At 38.5% G+C, this 27,656-nt stretch overlaps 3 protein-coding genes across 3 annotated transcripts; 1 reads left to right on the top strand and 2 right to left on the bottom strand.

Annotated features, from left to right (window-relative positions):
* Window positions 1–746: 746 nt before the first annotated feature.
* Window positions 747–15,598, top strand: zc3h7a (zinc finger CCCH-type containing 7A). Its single transcript, XM_080044544.1, has 23 exons — window positions 747–879; window positions 2,239–2,339; window positions 4,834–4,873; window positions 4,992–5,195; window positions 7,860–8,018; window positions 8,749–8,829; window positions 8,957–9,010; window positions 9,108–9,147; window positions 9,266–9,618; window positions 10,074–10,326; window positions 10,867–10,895; window positions 10,993–11,137; window positions 11,228–11,386; window positions 11,744–11,949; window positions 12,379–12,479; window positions 12,608–12,789; window positions 12,932–13,005; window positions 13,350–13,483; window positions 13,593–13,698; window positions 13,809–13,917; window positions 14,031–14,164; window positions 14,636–14,799; window positions 14,908–15,598. Exons 2-23 carry the CDS (start codon window positions 2,272–2,274, stop codon window positions 15,095–15,097), a joined length of 2,985 nt encoding a protein of 994 aa, XP_079900670.1. The 5' UTR covers window positions 747–879; window positions 2,239–2,271; the 3' UTR covers window positions 15,098–15,598.
* Window positions 15,599–15,763: 165 nt separating this feature from the next.
* Window positions 15,764–19,451, bottom strand: rmi2 (RecQ mediated genome instability 2). Its single transcript, XM_080044545.1, has 2 exons — window positions 19,145–19,451; window positions 15,764–16,695 (listed from the first exon to the last, which is right to left on the bottom strand). The coding sequence occupies exons 1-2, from the start codon at window positions 19,431–19,433 to the stop codon at window positions 16,544–16,546; spliced, it is 441 nt and encodes a 146-aa protein (XP_079900671.1). The 5' UTR covers window positions 19,434–19,451; the 3' UTR covers window positions 15,764–16,543.
* Window positions 19,452–20,311: 860 nt separating this feature from the next.
* Window positions 20,312–27,433, bottom strand: ubfd1 (ubiquitin family domain containing 1). The gene is made up of 7 exons (XM_080043620.1): window positions 27,395–27,433; window positions 25,076–25,351; window positions 24,770–24,978; window positions 24,624–24,689; window positions 23,445–23,550; window positions 23,259–23,341; window positions 20,312–20,730 (listed from the first exon to the last, which is right to left on the bottom strand). The coding sequence occupies exons 1-7, from the start codon at window positions 27,408–27,410 to the stop codon at window positions 20,620–20,622; spliced, it is 867 nt and encodes a 288-aa protein (XP_079899746.1). The 5' UTR covers window positions 27,411–27,433; the 3' UTR covers window positions 20,312–20,619.
* Window positions 27,434–27,656: the final 223 nt, after the last annotated feature.

The following is a 27,656-nucleotide window of genomic DNA, read 5'->3' as shown; positions in this document are numbered from 1 at the left end:
ACATTACTTTTTACACTTTACATAGCCTTTTTCTTATTTTATATATTTCTATTCTAAATTGGAGCGACTATAACACAACCTAAATTCAACACTGGGAATCAATACATTTTTTCTGATTCTATTAAACAAATGAACCTAAATATATACACATTTCTATATTTGTGTTTTAAACTGCATACTACTGTAGCCTATATTCATAATAATAAGATATGGACATTTGTTTATACCCTGAAAGGAAACTTCTTACAGTTTTATAAAACTGTGGCTTGAGATGGACTATGATAGATAGATAGATAGATAGATAGATAGATAGATAGATAGATAGATAGATAGATAGATAGATAGATAGATAGATAGATAGATAGATAGATAGATAGATAGATAGATAGATAGATAGATAGATAGATAGATAGATAGATAGATATAGATAGATAGATAGATAGATAGATAGATAGATAGATAGATAGATAGATAGATAGATAGATAGATAGATAGATAGATAGATGTTGACAGTAAACATCTTCTGTGCTGAAAAGGATGCATACATAATATACAAAGTAGTAGCCTAATAATAATGTATTTTTCTAAAAAGAAAAAAAAAAGAAAAAAATTTAAAGATTGGCTTATTAATTATTTCTAAATGAAGTTGCAATACATTTTTTGAGTGTAAAAAGACCACGTCCACTCTCCGCAGGGGGCAGCATTAGGCTGCAGCTGATGTTCGCTCTACCTCTGATCACAGAAGAAGAAGAGGAAGCAAAGGGCGGCCTTCAGCGACACAGCACATCTAGCCAAGTTATTTTAGCAATAACGAAAAATCACTTTCCCTCCCTTTTAGACAACCAACGCCAGGTTTGTTGGGAGTAAAGATCTATTCATGTAAGTAGTTACTGCTGAATAACTTGTGTGATATTTAAAAGGTCTCTTATGGAGCGACACGTTTACTATTCGCTATTGTTTGCGTTGGGGAACTAGTTTAACTTGGACATGCCTTCGCTTTGTTAGGTTCAGTCTACTTCCTAGAAACTTGGTCGGGCAACGTCATGCAGCCGCTTCCCAGCGCCGGAGCCAGCTGCTGAGTTTTAATTTGTTAGTATAATGTGTGCGTGTTCGCAGTGCTGAAACTATGTGAGCTACACATTGCTAACCTTTTGCTAGCAGATGATGATCGCTAACGATAATTGTATACACTCGGTGGTCCACAGCCGCGGGTTAACACACGTGCGCTAACTGTCACGCGCCCATTATCGGACAAGCCCTTCGCGAGGTGTTTCCTCCTTCATAAAACTTAACTTAGAGGATATATTTTCCCACCGTCAACCTGTGGTCGTGAAGTATACATAATTGTTTACTAATTAAAGCTCCAATACACAAACATGTTCAAAGAATAAAGTCAATTTAAGCTTTTCAAACTGAAGCTGACATCACTATCTCTTACTCATGACTTGGACATAGTATGGGGATGTATAGCTGCTACTTTTGTGCTAATCAAAATGGTTCGGGCAATAATGGACGTTATACATTTGCAATGATGGGTCTTGACTGCAATCCTTTATCAAACATGATAACAACAGTAACAATGGCTGACGAAGTGATATGCTGACGTGATATGCTCCTATACTAGATACTTGGACACCAAGGATAATTGTTTTTATTTTATTTTATCGATAACATGTGAATGTGTTAGATAATAGACTTTAAAAGCCAGTTGTTGTTAGTCAGTGTCATGAAGAGGATGTGTCCGATAATGGAGCTCGTGCTTTCAAATGCTATGTTGAAACAGTTTACCCCGGGACGAATAAGTGCATACTATTCTTGTATGTCTCCCACAGCTTCACGTGTGTAGTTTGCTGTGTCATTTAGACCAAGCGACACGTCGAACAACTGTTTTATTCACGTTATCAGATCGAGAGCGAACACGAATGTTTTTCGTCTTAATTTCCGGAGCTACGCGTGTCGTCATTACTAAATGCGGAAGTGGCAAAAATGACATGGGAGGAAAGAAGATGACGTGCGTGGGGACACACCGAGTAATATACTGCAGGTAACCTGTTGGACAACCTTCTGATGATGATTAATGATAAGGAAGGAGTGTTTTTTTTTCTTAATTGTTTGTTTGTGTTTCGTTTCTGTCCATTTCACCAGCTGATAAAAGAAGATAATCCTTTGTCAGACCCACACAGCAGGGGAAAAAATACACTTTTAAAATAAATAATCCTTTTTATGTGATTACTTTAGGTGCTGACTGAGGAGTGGATAGAACACGCCAACATGTCCGGAGCGTGTCAGGACAGGAGGAGTCGCTGGCAGGAAATTCAGAAAGGCCTACAATTCATCCAGTAAGTGTTACTGTTTGTTGAAATTTGATTTAGTTTATGAGAATAATCACCATAAGCAACACACCAGAGAAATGGCTCTCCTGCGTTAACGTCGCACAAATCACCATGACATCATCCCATATGGTCAAAAGTGACACATACTTTTTTATTTACCTGAAATAAAATAATGACATACCCAATTTAAAAAAAAACATATTTTTTTGAGTAGATCTCTTTACTTTTTCACAGGACTAAAGTAGTTGTGTTTCAAACAAAATTGTCCTTAACTTAAAGTAATTTGTTATTTTTATCTTTTGTTTTGGTTTGTGTAAAACTTTTAGTTCAAACTTTCCTTGTACGGATCCTGTCAGATGACGGTTGCCATCTTGCTCTGCCGCGTTCACTGTCTCTGCGTGTCATTTTAATGAAAAGGCATTGAGTGCTGTAGACTGCATGATGTAAGACTTATTTGTCAGCACTAGAAGCCTTGCATCATGCATTCTTGTTCAGATCAACTGGGTGTCAGCGTGACGGCTGATGAATGGCTTTAGTTTGGTTGTTGTTTATAATGTGGGCTATGTTCCTCATCTGATCGAAAGCTTTGTTTCCATGCATTAGGCCGAGTCATGGTTTGGGCACATATTGTTCTAGAGCTCTGCCAGCCAGTGCCCTGTTGCATTTCATCTAGTGTGACAGGGCCTATTCATCTTAAAACAAAAGTGATAGTTAAAATACTAGTGTGCACCTCATCACTGTGCAGTCAACCTGAAAGTAAACATTCATGATAAGTTCAGTTGTCTATCATACATAGACAAAATGTAATGCCACTTAAATGCACCATATCATTTTATTACACATGTAATCAACACAGCACTGATAAAGGCTGTGTTCTGATTGGACAATCATGGCATTTCACAGGCAATTATTTCTTCTTTAAATTTACCGATGCTATGGACCTACAAGTCAGCGATCTGATGAATCACTTCCTGCCATATCAATTCCATGACAGGCGTCTATAAACAGCTACATACTAACTCCTTCCAAAAAAAGTAAAAAAATAAATTTAATTTAATGTAATTTAATTTGAATGTATCTATCTGGAGAGCAGGGAACTTCGGAGTCATGGTTCATTCCAGAAAAGTCTCCAGTCAAGACGCAAGTAAGCTTGGCCACAGAGGGAGATAGTTACTGTTGCTATGGAGGGAGTTCTGACCGCAGCCCACAATTTTTTTTTTGTACCGTAAGCAATAAAAAGCATTTCTATATCGATAAAACCAAACTTAAAACAACATTTTGCTGCAATTAATTAATTAATTGATTAAGTGAGTAGCGCATCGGGCTCCTCCTGTAAATCTTGTCTGTCTTTATTTGTGGCCCGTTCGCTTTACATTATCCCTTTACATATATGTGGACTAATAACTGATGGTAGAAAAATGTATCGGAAAGAGTAGCAGCAGGAATTAGATTTAGCCTTTTTACTGGTGAGTTTGTATACCCTCCAGCATGTTGATGCTGTTATCTGGACTCTCTTATCCACTCAGACTTCGTGTTGCGTCTGTTTTTTTTCTTCATTACTTGGGAGTCCAGAAAGAGCACAGCCTGCCTCGGTGAAAACGAAAGTCACAGCAGCCCTGTTCGCAAGAGAGGAATGATGACTGTTAAATGCCAGACAGCAGCTGCACTAGAAACATCATAACAAAACAACTTCTCAGGAATTATTGCAACACTTTCCATCCTGCCATTAAATGTTGCAGCCTCAGATTTATGAAAGCCTGTTTTTAAAGTAAGATAAAAATCATCAGCTGGATGTATCAATGCACCAAGTGATTCATTAATGTTACTGATATCTATCTGAATCTGAACGGTCACTGTAGTTTATTATTGACTTAGTTTTTATGATGCTGTTTTTGTATGGTTATACTGTAGATAGCAAACCAATAATTGAAAAAAAGCCCATTTGATTTTAAACGATCCATAAATACTTTCAGAATTGAGGTGAATCTGTTTCGTTGTTTGTTTACATAGTGTTCCTTTGCTGACTTTGCATTTGCAAGCCAATGTCGTCCGCACCTAGGTCAACACCCACACACACACACACACACACACAGCAACCTACTAAACCAAAGAACACACACACAACCCACACCTACACACCTTCCTGTCTTGATGTCCCTGTGTCTTTATGTACAGATCTGTTTTTCAGTGAAAATGCAGAAATACAGTATCCACTGAAGTTTTATAGACCAAAAGATATAGAAATGTATTCTTTTCAATCGAAAAGGGACAATTAAGCAGCTTCACTCAATTGATTTGGATGTGTCTGGAGTATAATGTTTGTAGGACGATCAAGTCATTCATTTAGTCGATGGATGAAAATGATCATTAGTTGCGGTCCAGATCTGTTCTGAATGAACTCATATTGAACTTCTCTCTCGATTTCTGTTCTTCTTGTTGTGCTTACATTTTAAAGGTTTGTAACATGAACTTTTTTTTTTTTTTTTTTTTTTTTTTTTAGATCAACCCTTCCGTTTCCAGGAAGTCAAGATCAGTATGAGGTAAGTTATTTATGATGACGACCGGGTCATAGAAAAGGAAATATGTGCCCGAGTGAAAGGTCAAACCAGCAGCACTGTGTTCATTTTGTACTGATATGTTTTTCTTTCAAATTTCCAGGTGTTCATTAAGGATCTCGTGTGGAATCTTTTTGGTGAAGGAAATGACGTGTTTAAAGAAGGTGAATGGACAAAATCCATAGAGATGTACACCGAAGCCTTGAGTATAGCAGACTACGCCGACTCGGAAGATATCTGCATTCCAAAAGGTTTACTGGAGAAGTTGTATGCAAATCGCAGCGCTGCGTACCTAAACATTGTTCCGGTAAGTAGGTGACAACTTTCATGCTCAAGTCTATTTTTCAGTTTCGGTCTCAATTGCTTTGAATTCTCTCTCGTTTTGACTCCACCACACAGTTTACAATTGTCGTTAAACAGAACAAGTAAAGGCTAAATTACAACGAGGAGAAGTGATATGGTCCTTTTAGCTAACATCCTGTCAGTGACTGCAGTTAGTAATCCCCTCCCTCGTCCCTAAGTCACCACCACATGAACACGCTGCCGTCTTCGTCAGATAGTGCCTGGGAGACCTGTGTTATGAACTGTGCATACTGTTTAAGTGATTGCTGAATGAATATAGAGTGATTTACAAAAACACAATTCACAAAATGTCAGAATAAAATAATAAATGTGTCTGTAAATAGGAACTCTGTTTTCTACCACTTTATTGCCCCTCAATTTTTCTATACAAATGTTTTCACTCAGTTTCACTTTCTTGCTATTGTTCCATTGTGATCTCCTCTCCGACCTGCTGTGAAACCACACTTTTTATTTTTTTTACATTATCACTAGGGCTAGCCCGAATGCCATTTTTCAGGCTTCGAGTATTCGTTGGTTTTTTCGAGAGAATATTCGGATATTCGTTCCAGAAAAAACACACCATCAAACCAACATTAATAATTCCAATGTACTCACTGAAAACGAGTGTGTGAGCCGAGACAGCAAGCTGCGTAGTTTGTTGATGCTTTAATAACTTTCAAACAGTAGTAAAGTCGGAGTTCCTTACTTTTTCCCCGTGGAGGCAAACAGCTGTTTTCCGTTCCAAATCAGCTGTCCTCAGCTTATCAATTCATCCAGGAATGTGCATCTTTTCGGCGATTTATAAATCCATACAAAGATCCAATATTGATATTTTGTGTCCATATTATATCCATTATTGACTGCCTATTCCCATGATGCAAGCAAGTCACGGTTGATGATGGCTGAATAGCATGGCTGAATGTAAACAAACAGCTGAGCTAAGCTAACGTTAGCATTACGTCAAGCATTACATTTCCTTCCGAAATCGCGCTAATGTTGTGGTAGCCTATAGAGTTATTAGGAACACATACTCTATTCTTCCTCCATCTCTCTCTCTCTCTCTCTCTCTCTCTCTCTCCTGCGCTTCGTGACGCTTTTAGTTTGCCTCACTCTGGTAACATCACACAGCCTACTACAGCTGATATCACCGGAACTTGCGCTTTGAAAAGGCAACTGCCAACTAGGTCAAAGTTCAAATAATTCGATAATATATTTTAAATTAACATCTATTTTGTATTTTACAATTGTTTTATAACTTGTATTTCCAAATATTATTTGCTGACAAAATATACTGCAGTTTGAGCTACCTTTGCAAAAAAAGTTTTTGAAAAAAAAAAAAAAAAACGAATATCCCGAATACTGAATTGAGCTCCGAATACTAATTTAACAAACGAATACTCGGATATTCGAATAATTCGGGCCAGCCCTAATTATTACACTACCAGATTATAAACTGTAGCATTGATCTGTGATCATTATTTATTTATTTATTCATGACTCAAATCAGAGCCCTGATGTCACCTCCTTTTACAGACGGGGTGTGGAGGCAATCTCATGAAACTGGAACATAATGTGGCCCCACCTTTCTTCTTGGCTGGGTGCTGCCACTTCCTGGAGTACCCATTAGTTGCCTGGCAACCTTATGTGACAGGACTCCCACAAAATCTACTGCTTCCTCAAAAGAAGATGCCGTCTCGAATGTAGAATTATTAATTTTAAAGCATGAATTTGTTTTGCTCTAAGCAGTTAGCCTCATATTCAACAGTTTATTTCACAAGCGCCTTTGAGTCTAGGGAAATATTGTTTACTGAAATCAGTTGCAATAACCTAAGATTGTCATACTATGAGAGGGTTGGAGGTTTGAGATGCACAATCATTTAGTTGTCATGCTGAAATGGATCAATAAAAAATACATTATGGTAGGACATATATGAATTGCTGTTTTTTTTTTTGTTTTTTTAAATGCATCAAATCATGGATCAGTCTGAAATGTGTGGGTTGGGTGTACAATGAGAACTTATATTTGATATAATACATTCTTTATACTCAAGTTTTATTTAACCTCTGCTGGACTTAACTGTGCTGGATATAGAACAGGTCAAAATCATTGGTGGTTAATGGCAAAGAGGTTCCTCTTCTGAATAATTAACACAAATGTGAAGCAATTTTGCCTCATACATTTTGGCACGTCAATCAAATCCAATACCGTCAATTCAGAGGTTGTACTTTCACACCCTCTGATCCTAATCATATGTTAAAGTGATACATTCTTATCTTCATGCTTCATCATATTGTTCATATCTGTATCTAGGCCAAGACACAGTTGGCACATCACACATTGAACACTGTCAGATCATAAAAGTTTGTACAGGAGTCCACTGAGAAAACCTCCAATTGGGGAAAATTGACGTTTTCATAGGAACATTGGGTTCCTCTTCCCCGTCTGTATTAAATCACGTTACATGGCAGTGAAAAACACTCTGCTGTCCTCAGGGAGGCCACACCCTTACCTCACTCAACTCACTCAACACGTAAAGTCAATTTATGACCAGAGAGCAGTTTCATTGTTCGCTACAGCACTATGGTTTAGTAAAGCGTTCATAACACTGGGACATGTTTCCTTTCTCAGGGACTGTTTGACCAAGCATTAGAAGACTGTGAAAAGGCTCTCCAGTTGAACGAGGGGAACTACAGAGCGCTCTACAGAAAAGCAAAATCCTTAAAGGAGATAGGGAGACATCAAGAGGCCTACGAGGCCGTTGCCAAATGTTCTCTAGCAGTGCCTCAGGTAAATTATAACATCTGTGTTTGTATGTAAATTTATTCAAAATGTCACGTTTTTTGTTGTTGTCAAAATGTAAGCAAATTGAAATGCCACAGAGTCTGCCTGCAGGAGCAGCAGCACCTGTAGTGGCGTCATGATGTTTCTGGCATGTTGCCAGACACTCAGTCTAATGGCTACATTAAAAGATGTGTGTCTGTTGGGGTGTTGCCTTTACTATGATTTGTAGGTCAAACTCATGTTAGGTCCAACATTGGTATAATACATTTGTTACAAGGATATTTTTCTTTTCTTTGCTGTTGAAGTGGTTTTACCAATAAACACTTAAGCCCACTCAAATAGAAAGAAAGCACTACATTTGACAGCTCTGCTTTAAGAAGTAATGGCTTCACCGCTCCATCATATTGCACACTGTTGTGTAATGTGGACAGGATATGGAAAAGAGTATCAGTCTGGATTTGTTGTGGCAGGAAGCATTAGACGACCTCTCTTCTACTGAAGTTAAAAGGCAGTTGTAAGCCAAACATATGTGTTGCTTGGCTCCTTCAGAACGTTGCTGTAATGCATGAAAAGTAAAAGTCTTGCATATGAGAAATTTATTTATTTTTATTTTTGATACATTTTAAGGAAATCGTCATCAATGCATTTTTAACAGCCTTAGGAGCATAATAGAAATACACCAAGATCAAAGTCAGTGGTTTTGAATAAACAATGTTCATTTCTACTGTTCCCGCAGGATTCCAGTGTCACACAGCTGACTCAGGACCTTGCCAAAATTTTAGGATTGAAAATCCGTAAAGCTTATGTGAGGAGTAAGGTATGTGTGTCTCATGAACCCTTTACTAGAAGAAAGTGTCATGTCATAATTATTGTTGTAATGAGGTTTGTTTCAGATTTTGCATGTAATAATTAAATACTAATTTGTCATAATTTAATTTAACCAGCCTGCCTTGAATGTTATGCGGGGATCAAATGATCAAGATGCATCAGGTGATAAGGTTAGCAACAGAACTTTTTCCTAGAACACTCTGAAACATGCATGATCACTCATCTGACAACTACATTGTTCAATGAATTTCTTCTGCGTTTATTCAGTTTTTCTATGGCTCGTCTTCAGTTGAAGATATAGAAATTGGTAAGATTGATACTAAATTCTGCTTTGATTTCATCATTTAAAGAGCAACAGAACAGAAATCACTCACCCTGTTTTTTTTTTTTTTGTTTTTTTTTCTTCTCTCTGATGTGTTTTTTAGATGAGCCTCAGCCGTCAGATAACTGCAGTGTCATGTCAGCGGTCCCTGCTCCTATCCAAGCTCCAGTGGCAGTGCACTCGCCCCTTCATGAAGCCATGGTGGACGACCTTCTGCCCAACCACAACAACCACAGTATCTCCTCTGGTCCCGTGTCTGAGCCCCCGGGCTTTGAGTCAGTGTCCCTGCCCAGACCGGTCCCCTCGTCATCCCCCCTCCCCGTGCCCACATATGTTAACGGGTGCAGAAGCAGCCAGCCTTTGTCCATGCTCGACAACGGACACGATTTCGACGCCGATATCATTGGCGACGACCTAGACGATCTACTGGACCAAGCTGACTCGGATTCAGCCATGGTTAGTAGAGAGCGGATGATACATTTTTGTTTTGTTACAAAGTGCTTAAAGGTCCTCCGAGGAACTTTCAGTTTGTGTTAATTCTTGCACCCCCTTTGGACAAAAGCAGTAGTGCTTTTTACCAAGCCAGCTGTACTTCCTCATGGGTGAGCGTGCCCAGCACAAAGGCATAAAGGAAAACTATATAAAAATAGAATTATTTGCACGGACGGTCTTGTTTGCTGTTACTTGTACTCGTAGCACTTTTTTAAAGAAATGTCTTAACTTTTAATTTAGCACTAATAAGCAAATGTTATCATACTAACAGGCACCTTTTAACAAGGGAAAAATAAGAAGAAGACAGGGTGGACAGACCTAAGCACAGAAACATTATAAAATGTGTGGGTCTCATTGTGGAATAAAATGTTACACTGTGGATATACAAAATTGTGATTTTAGTTTGTCTCTTCCCTCAGGTTATACCCACAGTGAAGGGCCCTCTTCCCTTGCCAACCAGTATTGCCTCTAGCAGTTCCATGTCCAGTCCATTCCTGATGCCATCTCACATAAACCCATTCCTCCACAATAGTGCCACACACTGCACAGTAACACTGCCCCCGCTCTATCAACAGTCAGGGTCCAGTACGTATTTTGGTATGGACACTTTTGACTCCCTTCCCCCACCACTGGACTCCCTGGACAGTCTCTCTATGACAGACTTTAAGACAGGTAGGCTGTTCTTTTTTTTTCATCTTTTTTTTACCACCTTGCCAGCTTAAAGCTATAGTACGTAACTTCTGTCGCCCCCATGAGGAATTCTGGGTAATTGCAACAACACTGTCGGCACATCTACATGATTTAAGTCTTCGGTGTTCGCACATGGATTCTATTCCTTCAGCTGTCCATGTTTTTTCTTACTGGTAGAAAGAGCAACTGAAACATTTCTTGGGTCACTTTTTGGGAATTTTTCTGAACTCCTGCGCAAGTGTCAGGGGGGCGACACCAATTTGTAAACGCTGCCATATTGAGAAACAGAGAGTTTTGTGGAGCTGATAAGCTTTACACACTTTGTGTCAACTCGAGTGTCAATGGCTTGAATGTAAGCACGATAATTTATATGAAAGTTTTAGCCCTGGGTTCATATTAATATTGCACTACCACCACCACTGTATTACTATTGCAAATGTCCATCAGTATCAAAAACATATCAGCTAGGTTAAATTAAACCTTATTAATTGTGTCTTTTTCTCCCCTTTGTTCAAATTATAGATTATATCCCCAGTCCATTCATGCCACAGGTATATTTTGTTTATGGTATTAATTATTGGGCATTGTCGATATAGATGTTGCTACAGGCTTAAACGTTGTCTTTGTCTTTTTTTTTTGTTAAAACAGATGAACAATATTGAAAGTCCAATGGGAATGGCTGTGGGCATGCCTGAAGTGAGGGGTCTGCCTACTGCTGTGGATTTAGCTAAAAACCCCTTAGCTGAAACGCATGAGTTTAGACAAGCGTGCTCAATCTGCTATGTCAAAACTGGTGAGGAATTGTTTTTACAGTCCATATGTGTGTGGGTGGTCGGTGTCTTTTGAGGGTTGGTCTTTTATATATATTTCTTTATACCCACAGGGCCCGGTGTGCTGGATTACACACTTCATTCGGAAGAGCACAAATGCAAAAAGGACGCTTTACTCGGCAGAATCAAACACGTACCGGACAAAACGTGGAAGCTCATTCGGCCCAGACCAACAAAAACACAATACGTTGGACCCTATTACATTTGTAAAGGTACATTTTTTTTCTTCTAAATTTGTAGTTTCCTTTGCCAAGAAATTGTTGCGTTTGCCTTTCCTAATAATTTATTCATGTCTTTCCTTTTCCTTAAACCTACAAATCAAGTTTATTTCCCAAGAAAAACAAATAATGATATCATTTTATAATAATAGAAAAAAAAGACATCCGTTCCCTTGGCATCTTTACATTGTTCACCAATTATTTCTGCAAGGCTGGTCCTTCCATACCTACCCTTTTATTTATTACTCATAAATATTCACATGATTCCAGAGGCATTTGTTTCTATATATCTGGCACACTTCTTTTCCACGCTAAGGGCTAATAGTCAAATGTTTTATTGCGTTGTTTCAGAGGTGGCTGTAGGGAAAGACTGCATGTACCCGGGCCATTGCACATTTGCATACTGCCAGGAAGAGATTGATGTTTGGACTCTGGAGCGAAAAGGCTTTATCTCCAGAGAGCTGCTCTTCGATCCTTATGGGCCCCACTCCAATGTCAGGTTGACCGTCCCTAAGATCCTACAGGAGCATCGGGGGATATTCATGTTTCTCTGTGGGGTGAGTATTTAATTAGTTTATTTTCACAACTAGTGTGACCGCAGCAGAGTATTGTACATTTTTAAGATACACTAACTGTAGTGGTATATAGCGCTGCCGGGACTGATGGCTGGATGCTGTTTTTTAATTCCAGTGTGAGGAAGAAAAGCTTTTGAATGAGCTTTTATCCAAGGCTATCCATTTTAATGTGAGAAATGTAAATATGTGCTTTTCGTCAGAGCCTCTGCCTCTATGTGTACATTGTCTCTCTGGTACTCATTAGTAGCTGGCCTATTTGATTCAGTTAATGTGATATTTTAATGATATTGTCTTGTTGTATTTTCCAGTGGTAAGCCATCTCAACCCACATACTCCTTTTTTCTGTAAATACAAAATCTGTTGTTTTTTCTTTTGAATTTCAAATTTTTTCCCAATTGTTTTATTTTGAAGGTGTGCTTTGACCACAAACCCAGAATAATCAGCAAAACCAACAAAGATGACCCCTCACTTTGCTCTCATCCGGTGACAAAGCATATCTTTGAGGATCACAAGTGAGTCACTTTTTAACTGAAACATTTTGGCTTGTGAATCTAATAGTTCTAGTAATCTGGCAAAAGGAAATATGTGAGGGGGATAAAAATCATGAAAATGACTTTTGCTGTCTTGTTTGCTTTCTAAGGTGCCTGGTCCACATTTTGAAGGAGAATACAGTTCGTTATTCCAAAATCCGACCATTGAGTCCTCACTGCCAGCTGGATCTGTGTCGCCATGAAGTCCGCTACGGCTGTGTGCGAGAGGACGACTGTTTCTACGCACACAGCCTCATCGAGCTCAAGGTCTGGATGATGCAGCACGAGCTAGGTAAGAGCGCTTTAAAAATAAAATACTAGTGCAAGGGGGGCAATTTTAGTATGTACTATCTTTGTAGTGTTTTGTCACCGTTACATGTAATATAATCTTATTGATTATTATTTTTTTTTTACTTTGATTTTGCCTCATATAGGTATCACTCATGAAAGTATTGTCCAAGAAGCAAAAAAGTATTGGAATGCAACGGCTTCGTTGCAGGGAGCTCAGGTAAGCCAACATTAGGACTTTTGTTGACTGTTTATTTCTTGCTGCTAGCATTTCTCTGAGGTTGCAGCTCATTAACTTTGACTTCAATTGTATATATTCTCCACTAAGGATTTTTTTAAAATCAAACATAAATAGATGTCTCTTATACATTTTTAGTAGTATTTAGTGATTGGTATAAATGTAGAGTTTTTATATTTATTGGACCTATATTGGATTTGATGTTTCCCTTGGTTCAAGTGACATCATTGATGAATGTATTCTGGCTAGGCTAAATGATTGAGGGGAATCACTGTTACTTTGGTAAAAATGTTTGATAATCACACATGTTCAAATTTCATCTGCAGCATTCCATTGCACAGAGGAGGTTCGGGCCTCCGAATCTGAAGATGATGTTTGTCTGTAGCCAGTGCTGGAGAAATGGCCAACTAAGCGAAGCTGACAAAAACAAGAAGTATTGCTCGGCCAAGGCGAGACACACGTGAGTAATCGCATGGTCTCATGACGGTGGACAAAAAGTTGAATTGACAAAGAGAAACGGTGAAATCCAAAAACATCAAACTCTGCTTCCTTCCTTCTCTCTGCTTCAGGTGGGCTAAAGACCGGCGGGTTGTGCTAGTAAGCTCCATTGAAAGGAAAAAGTGGACAACAGTTAGAACGCTTCCAACCAAAAAACCCATCCCATCTCAGTTTGAGGTATGTCCCCCTAACAGTTTCCACCCCAGGGGTTATTTTTTATTTTGTGTGTCTGATTAGGACAAATCTCCAGCAACAGGTCAAGAACACATGTTGTTTTCCCTTCATAGATTTGCATGCATGTGACAGCTGGGAAGAAGTGCCAGTACATTGGAAATTGCACGTTTGCTCACGGCATAGAAGAAAGGGACCTTTGGACCTACATGAAGGAAAACAACAGTAGGTTTTGGTCAAGGAGATGGATTCCTAAACTGGATAGTACTTTTATTGATAGTACTTATATTGTTTGTGATTCCCCATCATAATCAAACTCCTTCCATCCCCTCATTTAGTTCCAGATTTGGATCAGCTTTATGAGCAGTGGTTGCAGTCTCAGAAGCCTGGCTGGGGTGAAGACACCTCCAATAACTCCATTCGGGAGAATGGCAAACAGATCCACATGCCAACAGACTACGCTGAAGAAGTGGTGGGTTTAAAAGCCTTGCAAATATGGCACAGTGCTTATGTATGGTGATTAACACAAGGTTAATGTAATTAAGTGGTGTTTACTTCATACGTCCACTTACTTGTTCATTTTGGTTGCATGTGGCAAAAAAGGCTTTAAAATTAAATTGTAAAAGACAAGTATATATATCTAGTTAGCAGTTTTTATCAGTATAGGGTCTACAGATGTTACAATGTTGTGTTCTGTAAACAGACTCCTTAGCAGGGAGTCTTAACTTTCTTTTGGTAGACAATCATTTAGTCGTCAGGATCTATTGACGCAATCAAAACTATTCTTGCCAAATGGGGAAATGTTGTGAACATTTTAATCACTCTGTTTGAATGGTGCTACTTTTACAAATACAAGGTGATGAATTTGAATGATGTTAGAAACAGAAAAATGATTGGGTCAATTATCTCAATGTGATGCGATTCCTCCCGTTTCTCTTCCCAGGCTGGCAATCACTGTTGGCTGTGTGGCAAAAACTGCAACAGCGAGAAGCAGTGGCAGCAGCATATCACTTCCGAAAAACACAAAGACCGAGTGTTTAACTCTGAGGACGACCAGAACTGTTGGCAGTACCGGTTTCCTACAGGCACTTTCAAAGTTTGTGAGAGGTGAGACTTTGATCAGCCAACAGAACACTGTGTACTGTCTCTGCTTACCAGTTGGAATCCCAGTAGTTTTGGATGGTTGCCTGATTTCAATCTCTGTTTTCCTGACAGGTACCTCCAAGACACGTGCACAGAGGATGAGCTGTGTAAGATGGCACACGGGGATCAGGAACTAAAAGAGTGGATGGAGCGCAGGGAATTCCTTTTGATGAAACTTGCCAAAGCCAAAAAAGACCATCTTATAGCACCCAATGACAATGACTTTGGGAAATACAGTTTTCTGCTTAAAGACATATTATAATGTGATGACAATATATCAAGCTCACTTGCAAAATAATGCAGGATTGAAAACAGATCTTGAGTCAGGCGATCCTTAAGGGCCTCTGAGGTGAAACAGGAACTAGCGTGACCACAGCGTGATTTTAGAGGGTGGGTGTTCAGGACCGGGCCCTCTGATTGGTGGCTGGTTTACTCTGTTGTCATCAACAGCAAATTATGAGTGTGAGACACTTGAAGCTTTTGCTATGCACCGTTCGGTAGAAGATCTAAAAAAAATATGGATGAAAATAGCATGTGTAAACACTGATCAGAGATGAGTTCAGAGACTTACAGTAATTCTTTTTTTCATAAGCAGTTTGTATGTTAATTACCTTTTACCATTCAATAAGTTTAAAAGTATGGAATAATTAAATTTGAGAGTTCATTTGACATTCTCACTTTCCATGTATCTAATAGTGTTACCAGTGTAATGGGCACCACACCAAATAAAGCCTCTTTTTTAAAATCTGTTTTAAACTGCTGTTTTACTTACACTTATTATGGGTGGTGGATGATGTATGCAGGTATTTTACCTTGAAAAAAGTATTCATTCCAAGTAAAACATCTTTATTAAGATATCATTTTGCTTAAAAGTATCAAATGTGAAAGTACTCACTGCATAAAAAATTTACTCCCGTATTATTGTATGTTTTCTTACTCATGCACCAATGTTTATTTTATACATTGTCAGGTTAACTTTATAACAATGCTACACCTGTTCTAAACTCAGAATTATAATAAAGTAAATAAAAATACTATCTACCTCTAAAATGTCAAGACTAAAATTGAATTACTGGAGTACAGTCAAACAGATACAGGACCACCACAATCTCAATTTGTAATTCCCTATGCAGTACATATAAATATATATTTTTTAAATTGGCATAGTAAAGTAAGTTTTTGAAAATCTGATTCTTCTTTATTTCACATTGTATAAACATACATCTTGAATGCTCTAAACAAGGAACACATTATTACAAAACAGATAATAGTGGTACAACCTGTTCACACATTTCCAAAGCTACATTAATGATCTAAGATGCCACCATATCTGGGTGTAATATTCCTCCATAAGATGTATCACCCATGTTAGCAATTGTCCCAGAGTAGGTTCACTTTAGCCACATGTGGGCTACACCCTTCAGAACTGTAAATCCAGCATTAAAGGGCTGCAGCTCCATTTCCAGCTTTTTCTCCATAAGACTCTGACCTTGTTGGCACAGGGGACAAGTTAAGTCATGGCTTCTGTAATCCAACCATCACCCTTCACAGCGTTAATACTTTCTTCTCATGTCAATATGTTGTCACTCTTGCATCAAAACTCCCAGTCAAGATCCTGACATCTAAAGAGGAGAATTTGCTGTGTAGTAGTTTCACCATTTGTCAAGAACCACTTCAAGGTTGTTACTTCCACCAAACGGCTGTGCATTCAGACCATCATCTGCTGCAGCTCCTCCACCTCCAGCTTCCACATGCGCCTGTGTAGCGCAGCCAGCTCTGAGAGGTCGGCCATCTTCACCGCACGGATCACTGGCTCCGGGGAGGTGGCCTGGATCACACCCATCACCATCACATATTTGCCTGTGAAAACAGGTGGAAAGCAGGTGGTCAATTGATAATTGGAAAAAGATTTGAGGAAACTTAAAGGTGCACTATGTAACTTTGGGTTTGTCAGAGAAGTGAGCATTTTTTAAGATATATTTTTACAACTGAGTAAGCTTAATTTATTTTTTGGATCCCTGGAACACTGTCTGAAGTTACAAAGCTAACTTAAAAGTGGCTGTTTCTCTGTTGTTAACAGCAGCAGGGCCCACAGTTTTGTCTACAAACATTCTGGTCTTACATTTGGTTCCAGGTGCCTCAAAATCATTTTGTTTGGATTTACCATGATATAATTATTCAATACTATGACTCACATGTAGAGAATTTTTTTTTTGTAAACTAAATGCAGTCTCTGCAAATATAAACAAATCCCCTTCCTCAGAAACTGCATAAAACACCTTTAATGTTTCTGCTTTAGGCACAACTTTAATTGTAATTCTAATATCAATTTAATTAATGTTTTGATTAGACAGTGGCATTGCAGTGGTGGAATCCATTAAAACTCTAACTTAATTTTTCATTTGTAATACTCCACACAGTAATGCTATATCATTTATGATCTGGACATGCAGTTTTATACTTTCCACTTTCCTTCCAAACTTCTCAACAATTGTATGTATGATCTTGAAATATGTCTTGAATAAACCACTGTGTTATTATTTCAAATGTCCAGTTCATAAATATATATCTATTATCATAAAAGAGTACAGAGTGTTTCATAAATGTTTGTTCTATTTTTAATTTTTAATAGGCCATCATGAGTTTTGGACCGACGATCAACCAAAACAATGACATGCCCTTGTAGAAATGTAGTCAAATGAATGGAAATACAGGGGACAATTTGCATTGATTTAAGAAAAGTTTATAATGTTTTACTTTAGACCTGCTTTTGTGTAATTCTGTGAAACAAAGCTGTATGACTCACCTGAAACATACGACCTAAACCAGGGGTCTCCAACCTTTTTTCAACTGAGAGCTACTTTGAAAAAATTAAAGTGGCCAAGAGCTACTTGTATCAAATCGCTTATATTTATTTACATAGCACACATCAAATGAATTAAGCTTCTGTTTGTACATGTGTGAAATTGCAATACCCAATGCTTATCATAAATAATTTCCCATCAAAGGTCCAAGGTCCAACATATTACTTTACACTTTTTGTGGGCCACATATCACTGAAAATGACATCAATGTCTATACTACACTTCTTATTGTGACGCAACAGTGTTTCCCCCAGGAAATGTCTTAGTCAAGGTGGTCACCACCCAGGTGTGGAGGAGGCGCGGTGCAACGCGCCGAAAATTTTGAGGGTATTTTGCTCAAAGATGCCAATACGCACTACAGAAATAAACAACTGCTTATTTGAATAAAACAGACAACTGACCTTACAGTTGTACATTTTTAAAGTTCCTTTTTAGATAGGGGCTGTTGTGAGATTATTGTGGACAATTAGGCCTACTGTGATGCGATAGCTTATAATTCATTAATGGTTATTATTAGCCTACTTGCTTGATTTTTTTTTAAATACAGAGGTTATTGGTCGTTTTGGAACATGTATTTCCCAATTTAAAACATAAAAATAAAGCAGCATTGAACATTCAGAAAATAAATCTTGTATGGCTGCACTAGCAGGCTGTTACAAATAACTCAATATTGAAATAATAAATACAATGTCTTTTCCCCTTAAAATGATTAAATACATTTATGCAAAGGTCAAAGACAGTGCATGCCGTAGTCATGCATGGCCGCATGCAGAGCCGCAGAGCAGCACACACACCAGCTGATAGAGAAACGCTTTGAGACACATGAACATTTATTTACCGCAAATCGCAAGTTTTGACCATGGGAAGAGGTGCATTTACCTTCATCAGATTTTTAACTTGTAAAAAAAAAAAAAAAAAAAAAAAAATGTTTTTTTTTTTTTTTTTTTTACAAGTTTGTCAACCTATCAGGCGAGCTACTGAAAACCCGCCCGCGAGCTACCGGTAGCTCGCGATCGACCTGTTGGAGACCCCTGACCTAAACAGTGTTTGTTTCTTAAAGGTGCACACTTTGGCTGTGTAAGTGAAATATTCTAAGGTATATTTTCATAACTGGATAAACAAACTTGTCTTACAGAAAAATTAGAACCCTAAAACACTGTTTGAATTAAAAAAACTACCTTAAAATGTAATGTTTCACTAGTTTTGTTTACAGCAGCAATGCCCACAGTTTTGTTAACACACATATTCTAGTCTCACCTCACGTTAGGTTAAATGTGCCTAAAATGAATTTACTTTTGACAACATGATTAATTACTAAGAATAACATGTAGAGTAAAGCTGTTCTGTAAACAAACAGAAGGCTGCGAATGTAAACAAATCCCCCTTCCCTAAACTGCATAGTGCACCTTTAAAATGACTTGGGAGCTTCAGTCTGCTTTATTTACCTTGGGACAAACATGGTTTCCCTCTGGGGATGTTGTTCACGCCTTGAACAGCGAAGGTCCCTGTCTCGTCCATTAGCAGCACGGTGTCTCTGTCCAGCTGGACCTCCAGCACAGTACCCTGCATCCACACTAAAGAGACCGACAGAGAGCGACCCCTGCCCGGCCTGATCACAAACACATCCCCGCTGTCGGCGCTGCCCCGGTTCTCCGCCGTCCTCAGCTGACCGGACAACACTTTGACGGGCGGTGGGCGTTTCCTCTCTCCGTTTGTTTTCGCTGTGTTGGACATTACCAACTTCTGCAGTCAAATAAATTACAGCAACCCAAACAAAAGTTTGTATTTCTCGCGTGGCGCCAAAAATGACGTTTAACCGGAAGTATTTTTTCGCTCGCAACAACTTGGGTTCCGGTCTGCAATCCTTCACACTAAAAGCAGTTTCATTCCTGATTTGTACTGCAGCAAGCATCAAATATACCTCTGACTTTGATGTATGTGATACTGCTCAAATAGTAATAAAATAACAAGTAACGCTGTACTTTTAATTAAAAAAACTAATTGACAGAACTGACATACTTTCATTTTTCCAAATACAAGTCTGTTTATTCACTGTCACGCTATCTCGATATGTTAAACCAATTAAACCCAGCAAGTCATGAGAAATATTTTGATTAATACATTCTTCACTTCAATTTTACTAATCCTAGTAATAACCAGGGACATACAGCATTTTATAATACTAGCCTAATGAGTTTTTTTTTTACTATTAATACCTCCATTTCATCTGCTGAATAAAGCAGTTTATGTGGGAGCCGTGGAAGCAAAGTGGATAATAGTTTCATGATCCAAGACCAATATCAAGCATTCTGGTCACTAAATACTAACAGCTATGTTTATATAAAACAAGCACTACACATCACAACATTGCTGAACGGCTTGTAAAGGTTAATACAGAGACTTCCTGGAGGAAACAGCCCTTTTAAAAGGCCAATGTTAAAGTCCTGCTGTTACATCTGAAACGCAGTTTGTGGCAGGTCCTGAATATTGCTGTTCAACTAAAGCTCCTATACATCGTGAAGTTTGAGCAGTTTTGCAAAGAGAAACTAGGATGGCATGCATTGTCCAAAACATTTTTTTAGATGGGTATAAAGAACAATGACCCAGTGTAATAATTTCATTAAATAAGTTTTATTTCTTTAAGAATAACTGAAGAAAAGTGTTAGCAATTTCTGTACAATTGTTTCATCATTTTCCCTTGGATTTGCTGAAAACCTTGAATGATCAACAGGGCTGATAAATGTTATGCTGCCAGATAGTGCACTTTTAACCTAAAAACAATATAATTAGTCCACAGGCATCCGTCCGTTTCCTTTCAATATATTCCAATAAGTTCCTTAGGCCTCACTGTCGACTCCAGTTTCATTTTTTTCATTGACTGCTCCTCTCAATCCCAGTTCGTCAAAAAAAAAGAGGCACATTAGAAATACTGCCATTTTCCAAGGACTGTGTCTTTGATTGCATCGACAAACTGTGCAGGCACCCAGTAGACCCAATATTGAGAAGCTTCTGTTGGACCCAACTGAAAAGCCTATGAAAGTGAAACACAAAATGGTTATCACATTTAAGGATTGTTCAGAAGTTCACATAATCTACAAATCAACATGACATATGTACCCGGTAGGTATTAAATTACTTAACAATGACAGACATGAACATTTTGATTTCTGCATCAGGGCTGTACGCTTATTTTTTTAGGTGGTAGCACTGGTGCTAGCAAGCCAAAAAAATCAGTAGCACAAAAATAAATTTGGTAGCACAGAAAGTATGTTCAAAAACTTGCATAACCTTAACCCTTGCATTTCGCTCTAATTACCTTTGAGGCTGTCATCTTGGTCTAATTTGAGATTCACAATTAATATTATATCCTAGTGTGTGCAGTAATAATTGTAGAAAAATTAATAGGGGTGCACTGATTGCAATTCAGACAAAAGAATCTAACCTGCCAATTGCAATTTTTTGCTGATTCAGAATTATTTTTCCCCATAAGAATATAAAAATAATATCTGTATCTATATACTTTTTTGTATATATAATTATTATATTAATAATAATAACAAAAATAGAAAATGTCCTTCTGTTAATTAAAACCAAACTTTAAAACATTAAACATAGCTTGTTAAATGAATAAGTATACATATTGGTAAAATTTAGGATAAATTAAATTGGTTGTTGTGAATGTGCTAAGCGTAGTTCTTCAGTGGCTTATTTCAAACTCTGCAGCTGAATGAGTTGCCTTTGTAGCTAGAGCACTGCAAGCTGAAGCGCTAACTTCCTGTTTTTACCGGCTTCAGAATAAAAGTCAACTCACGTTTGGCTAGTAACAGGCTTTTAATGTGAAGGCGCACAGGAAATGTTCTGCTTGCACACGCGCTAACTTAACTGCGGTAATGTAAAGAGCCGTCTCCTTCCGGTTATAAGCACAGATCCAGAGCGCACATCTTTCACCAGCCAAAGACTACATTTACCCGCATTTGGAGATAGTTATTGAAGAGCCCTCTAAGCAGTGTTGTGCATCTGCTCATTAGCACTAGTGCGAATGGACTTGTATTCATCATCGCACGTGATCAATTCCAGTAGCAAATGCGATCAAAACTGTCGCACTGTACAGCCCTGTGCATGTTTTGCAAAATAGCTTTTTCATTTAAATAAATCCTCAATCAGAACGTATAGCCTAAGACAGTGTTAATACATTGCCTCATCAGACTTGTCAATGGGAAATACAAATTCCTATGTAGGATTAAATAGTCCATTGGATAACGCAAGAAGCCATTCTGACACACAAGCAAATATTCACCCAGGTTGCTGCTCACTCAAAATAACAGCAGATTTGCTTCTCATTAAAGTTAAAGTAAACAGGTGGAATCACTATTATTTATGACTGGCTTAATATTCTAGAGGAAAAGCTCTGCCCTTATTGACATTTGAAATCAGGCTCTTCTTGTCTTGCTACTCCTTGAAAATGATCAACATTCTCAGTGATGCAGGAACATACTTTGAGGCAGGTAGCTGGCATCACATTTCAATTCGAACCAAAAACATTAAAACACAAAGTCATTTTACTTTGACTGTTCTGCACTGCATGGTGTAACGACACATTGATTTGGATCAATACATTGGTTCTTAAAGCTATGATTTCACCACATCTATCCAGTGTAAATACTCCGATCCATACATAGCTTAACTGTAGAGGAACAAACTCCCACACAGTCTATTGGCTACACAGCTCGATATACACATACAGCCAGTCAGTGGGAGGTGGCGACAATTTAAACTCAACAACGCGGAAGCAGGGAGATCTGGAAATTCCCTTAAATGTCCACTCATACAGTAGTTAAGACAATAAAGGCCATTATCCACGTTTGCTTTAGTGCACTTTGCTGTCAGTTTGTACTGTACTTTGACATGTGCTATGGCCGTGAGCCGTGAATACATAAATGAATTAATCAATGAATGATCTGACCCTGTTGACTTCCCATTCATGTACAAAGTATTAAGATCAATATGAAATATATGATGCTGTTGGCCATGTACAGTTATAGGACCTTTTCTGTAAAGTCCAAAAACACATCAGGCATTAAACTGACAAAATCATCTCCTGAGCTTTGCTACATTTACCTGAACTTTATATATTTTATAGCGATGCTGTTATGACAACAGATCTAGATCTCCCCCGCGAGACGACACAATTCAATTAAGTTCCTTGTTCCAAGACTTTCTATTTCACTGACAATAAAGAACACAAGAGCCTTTAGACAGAAAGGTTAATCTAGAGAAAGCACTGACATTTTCCCGCTCCACTGCGGAGCCCAGAACGGCAAACGATGACCCCCATCATCACTATGATGCTGCAGCCATAATACAGCGGCTGCTCAAACCTGCACCGTTCACATCCATAAAAGACATTTTACAGATAAAAGCATTGCTGTGTGAGCGGAATGATTTAGTTAGGTGAAATTAATTTCAACAAACATATCATGACATGGGGACAGTTTTGTCGGACCATTTGGCATTATGACCTTTCATAAGACAGATACGGGAGCAGCAGGAAACACATACCATCATCGAATAGTCATCATTGCCTTCAATGGGTTCAGTCACTACGTTTTTAATGGAGCCCATCGGAACTTTCTCCGTCCTCTCTGTAAAGGTGAACGCACAACAAATGAAAGACATTGAATCATCAGCATGTTTGTGCTGTGTAGTAAATGAAGCAATAGAGAAAGAGGCCGGTTGTTATCTCACCCTTTGTTCCGATCCACAACTGATCTTGCTCCAGTTTGAATGTGAGTCTAACTTTTCCTCCGGACTTGTTAAACATTCCGGATAAAGGCACTGTTGGTAATCGTTCCTGTTAGTGGGACAACAAGGTTAAATCTCTGTCTGGCTTTAAACTGATACAGTTAACACACGCCAGCTTTGGACTGCTGTGAGACAGTGTTTCCCACTAATGCATTGCTGACTTGGTCATATTAATGAAAATTAGGGAAAAAATATTTTAATAAAAAATATTAACTTTTTCTTCAATAACTGCCATGTTATGTGACCCAGTGTCTCCACATTATTCCACAAAATAGTAATTAACAGCTCACATTAGACACAGTTAAGTTAGCCTCTTAATTTGTCATCAAATCACAGTGCACCAGACTCATGCATCTTAAGGCCAGGAAACACCAGTCCGACTACCCGAAAATGGAGTTTGCCGATTCAGGCAGCTCCAGTCTTCCCGTCGCGGCCCAAAAAGTGCAAAGAACACACCAAGCCGACTGCTGACTTTCCGTACGCTCTGCGCTTGCGCGGGACGTAATGTCTCCATAACAGCAGGCGGCGCTAATTTGTATTGTGGCCCGAAAAAATACGGAAGCCGGAAATGATGGGACGGCTCTCTAGACCATAAACATAGATAGAAATACGTATTTATATTTATGGACTATAAAGAGCACCATTTTTAGCAGAGTGTCGAGCATGGTGTCGAGCATCACAAGGGTTGATGCATGTGAGTACTCGCTGAACGAAACAAACAAACAAACACATTAAAACAATGGCTAGCTGTTGTTGGCTGTTTGTGCTACCCGCCTCACTTCCGAGCTTCACTGATTCGCTAGCCCTCCACAAATAAAATTGCTCCAACTGAAAGACTGTCCGCCGCCGATTGAAGATGTTCGGCTCAAAAGAAGCCCGACATCATCTACGACGACCGATTTCACGGCACACACCAAACAGATTTGTGTCCCCGCCCCCTCCAGACTCTACGACGGCGATTATCGGGCCGGTGTGTCCGGGCCTTTAAATGTGTGGTTGTGTGTGTGTGTGTGTGTGTGGGAGGGGGGGTCTCAGTTTCCCCAAATTCCTGTGGGAAACACTGGAGGGAGTCAATACAAGACAAACAAAAACAAGGCTTGACATCTCATCTTCCTCCCTCACCTTTGTTCCTTTGAATGCTGGCATGATGTCATCTGGTTTACCTTTGTCCAAAACCTTCCTGTGTTGCTGAAATCACAACGCAGGTTTATAAACACAAAACTCCAGAAACATTTGACTCGTTGGTGCAGAAAGGCCATTCCTCTTACCTTTTGCTTGCATAGAGGCTCCTTCTTGTTTTCCTCAGCTTTAACTTCCTCCTGTATGGTCTCTTTGGGTGTATTCACAGCTAATACATCATTTATTGTAGATCCTACCACCATTATTTTTGCACCATTTGTAATCTTTATTTCACGTAGCGTCTTGTCCTCCGGAAGCAATCCTTTGTACATCACTTTCTGCATTGAAGGTGGAAGACCTGGGGAGACCAAGGACCACGTTTATTAGCTGTTGTTTTTTTTTTATAACAGTCCACTATAACATTCAGTTTAAGGGGAACTACTGCGTGCTCCTACCAGTGAGAGAGTGGATGCCCTCTTTGAGTTTGGCTCCGGTGTCATCAACTGCAATTTTCAGATCATATTTATTCTTGTTCCAGATAATCTTCAAGTCCACCATCTCCCGGCTGTCGTCTGCCTCAGCCCCATTGCTAATACTACAGTCCTGAGTTGTGGCGTCTCCTGCGTCTGTTTGACACGTAGTCTCTGTGTCGCCTTTGTCGGCCACTTCGCCCAGCGGCTCAGCAGCTTCTTTAAGGTTGGCTTCAGTATCCATTATAACTTCTTCACTTCCTGAAAGAGTAAGAAAGAAAATGTATTTAGAACCGTTAAAAAGCTGCACTATGTAACTTTGGGTTTGCCAAAAAATTTAACATATTCTAAGATATATACTCATAACTGAATTAACACATTTTCTCGCAGGAAAATTGGATCCCTGGAAAACTGTTTGAAATTAGAAAGCTTACTGAAAAGTTGCCGTGTCACTGTTGTTGTTTACAGGAGGAGGGCCGACAGTTTCATATTACAAAAATATTTTAGACTTATGTTTGAGTCCAGGTGCCTTAAAATCATTTTGTTATGATTTATGATGATGGAATTATTCAATACTAAGAATAAATGTAGAGGAAAATATGTTTTGTAAACTAACTGCAAGCTCTGAAAATGTAAAGAAACCCCCCTCCTCTGAAACGGCATAGTGCACCTTTAAATTAAGTTTTACATAACCACTAAGTACAAAGTTGTTATAGAATAGTCTTACATAGATGCAAGTCATGCAACTATTCAGAAATACACATTTGGCAAGTCCTGCTTATCACAGAGACCATTGACTTTGTGTGTGTCTTGCAACATTTCAATTTAGATAGCGTATAATCCATGACATCTACCCCAAGACTGGCATCTGTGCTTCTAGGAATCCTGTCTATTCTTTTTTTCTTAATAACCAAAACAAATAACTGTCATAGGAAGTTTCAGTTTCGGTTTTTTGGAACAAGTTAGATTGGAGACTTTTAAATGCCACACTGAAATTAAAGAACAATTCAACACTAAAAGTCACAACGTTATCAAATCGGCTCATGCCATGCCGATCTGTGTGATGTTAATGTGAGACAATAGTAAATGATTTAAAAAAATAATTATATTGAGAATTACAAATGCAAGGTAAGAACACAAAAAATAATAAACCCCTTCCCCGTGTCATAGCATTTTTAAGAAAGCTTGATTTAAAGGTGCAGTGTGTAATATGACATCATCAAGAAACTTCTGGAAAGTTCTAGAATGCAACGCTCCCTGGGTAACCCCAACCCTTTCGAATAATAACAGAAGCTGCAGTGGCCTTCAAGAACAATTCTAAATTCTAAAGAATGCACCTGATGACATTCCAAAAACATGGATGCCTCCATAAGACCTGCCTGCTCAATGTAGAAAATGTAATATTAATATTTGTAATTCTCCGCTCAGGAGGATAATTCAGATTATTGGCAGAGGTGATTTTACACCAATGAGGACATATTTATGAATGAGGATATTGATTTTAGCTAATAAATTACTTAAAATGTTACACAGTGTCCCTTTAAGACAAATTTAGACATTTTTTTAAACTTTATTTTATCTTTGTTATCAATTATTATACCTATTTTCTGATGTAAAAACTCAATTAAGTTTAGCCTAAGATTAATTTCCCCATACTTTGTTGAAGTTTGAAAATGTGTCAACAGTCTAAAAAGAGTAATGAAGTCTAGTTTCGTTTTTACTGCTCACCCCCCCTTTCTCTCTCTCGTGGTCTTTCAAGTTCTTTCCATCGCTGATTTTTCTCATCTAAGCGGCATTTCTTATTTGTGAATTAGAAGAGGTGATAAAAACGAGCCAAACACACTTGACCCTAAACGAAATTTTTTTTTTTTTTTTACGAAAAAATATGGACTCGCAAAAATACTGGAGCTTGTGATACGATTGGCCGTGACTGGTTATAAAACTGGCAACGCTGACGTAAAATACTGTTGGTACTACGCCGTTACCATTTATAACCTTACCATATTTAGGTAGCGCTTTAGCACCGAGAGTTAACCAATTTAAACCTTACACTGTATTAACCCTTCTACCACTAACTTTAGTCCTGGCTGAATTTGACTGATGTTAGCAACCGTTAACGTTAGCTAGCGACAACACTGGTGAACATTTTAAGAATGACGTTACAGATAGACGTGCAATAACAATACAGCGCAGTGATAGTCCTATATTAATGAGTCAATTACAAACATGTGTCATTTCATTAACGGCGTGTAAGCCCATTGTAAAGATATGAAGGAATTGCTGCTGCATTTTCTCAATACCCACCATCCTGGGTCGCCATGATGATTGTGTACAATCTGTTGTAGGTTGAGGCAAAGAGATGACTGAGCGCAAGATGAAATGTGATATCCAGGAAGTAACAGTCGACGACAACAAAAGTCCCGTGCAAGCTTCAATTTACGCTTGACAGTATATGGCATCCATACAATAGCCTACAAGTTTTAAAATAGTTTACAAAGTGGGGTTGTATTTACCGTCACAATGTTAAAACTATTTTGGTTTATTTTAAGATCGCCTGTGGACAGGA

The sequence above is a fragment of the Ammodytes marinus genome (assembly GCF_949987685.1).
Source record: "Ammodytes marinus genome assembly, chromosome: 16".
Lineage (NCBI taxonomy): Eukaryota > Metazoa > Chordata > Actinopteri > Uranoscopiformes > Ammodytidae > Ammodytes > Ammodytes marinus.
Note: the sequence above shows the minus strand (reverse complement) of the source record. Positions and strands in the feature narration are given on the sequence as shown.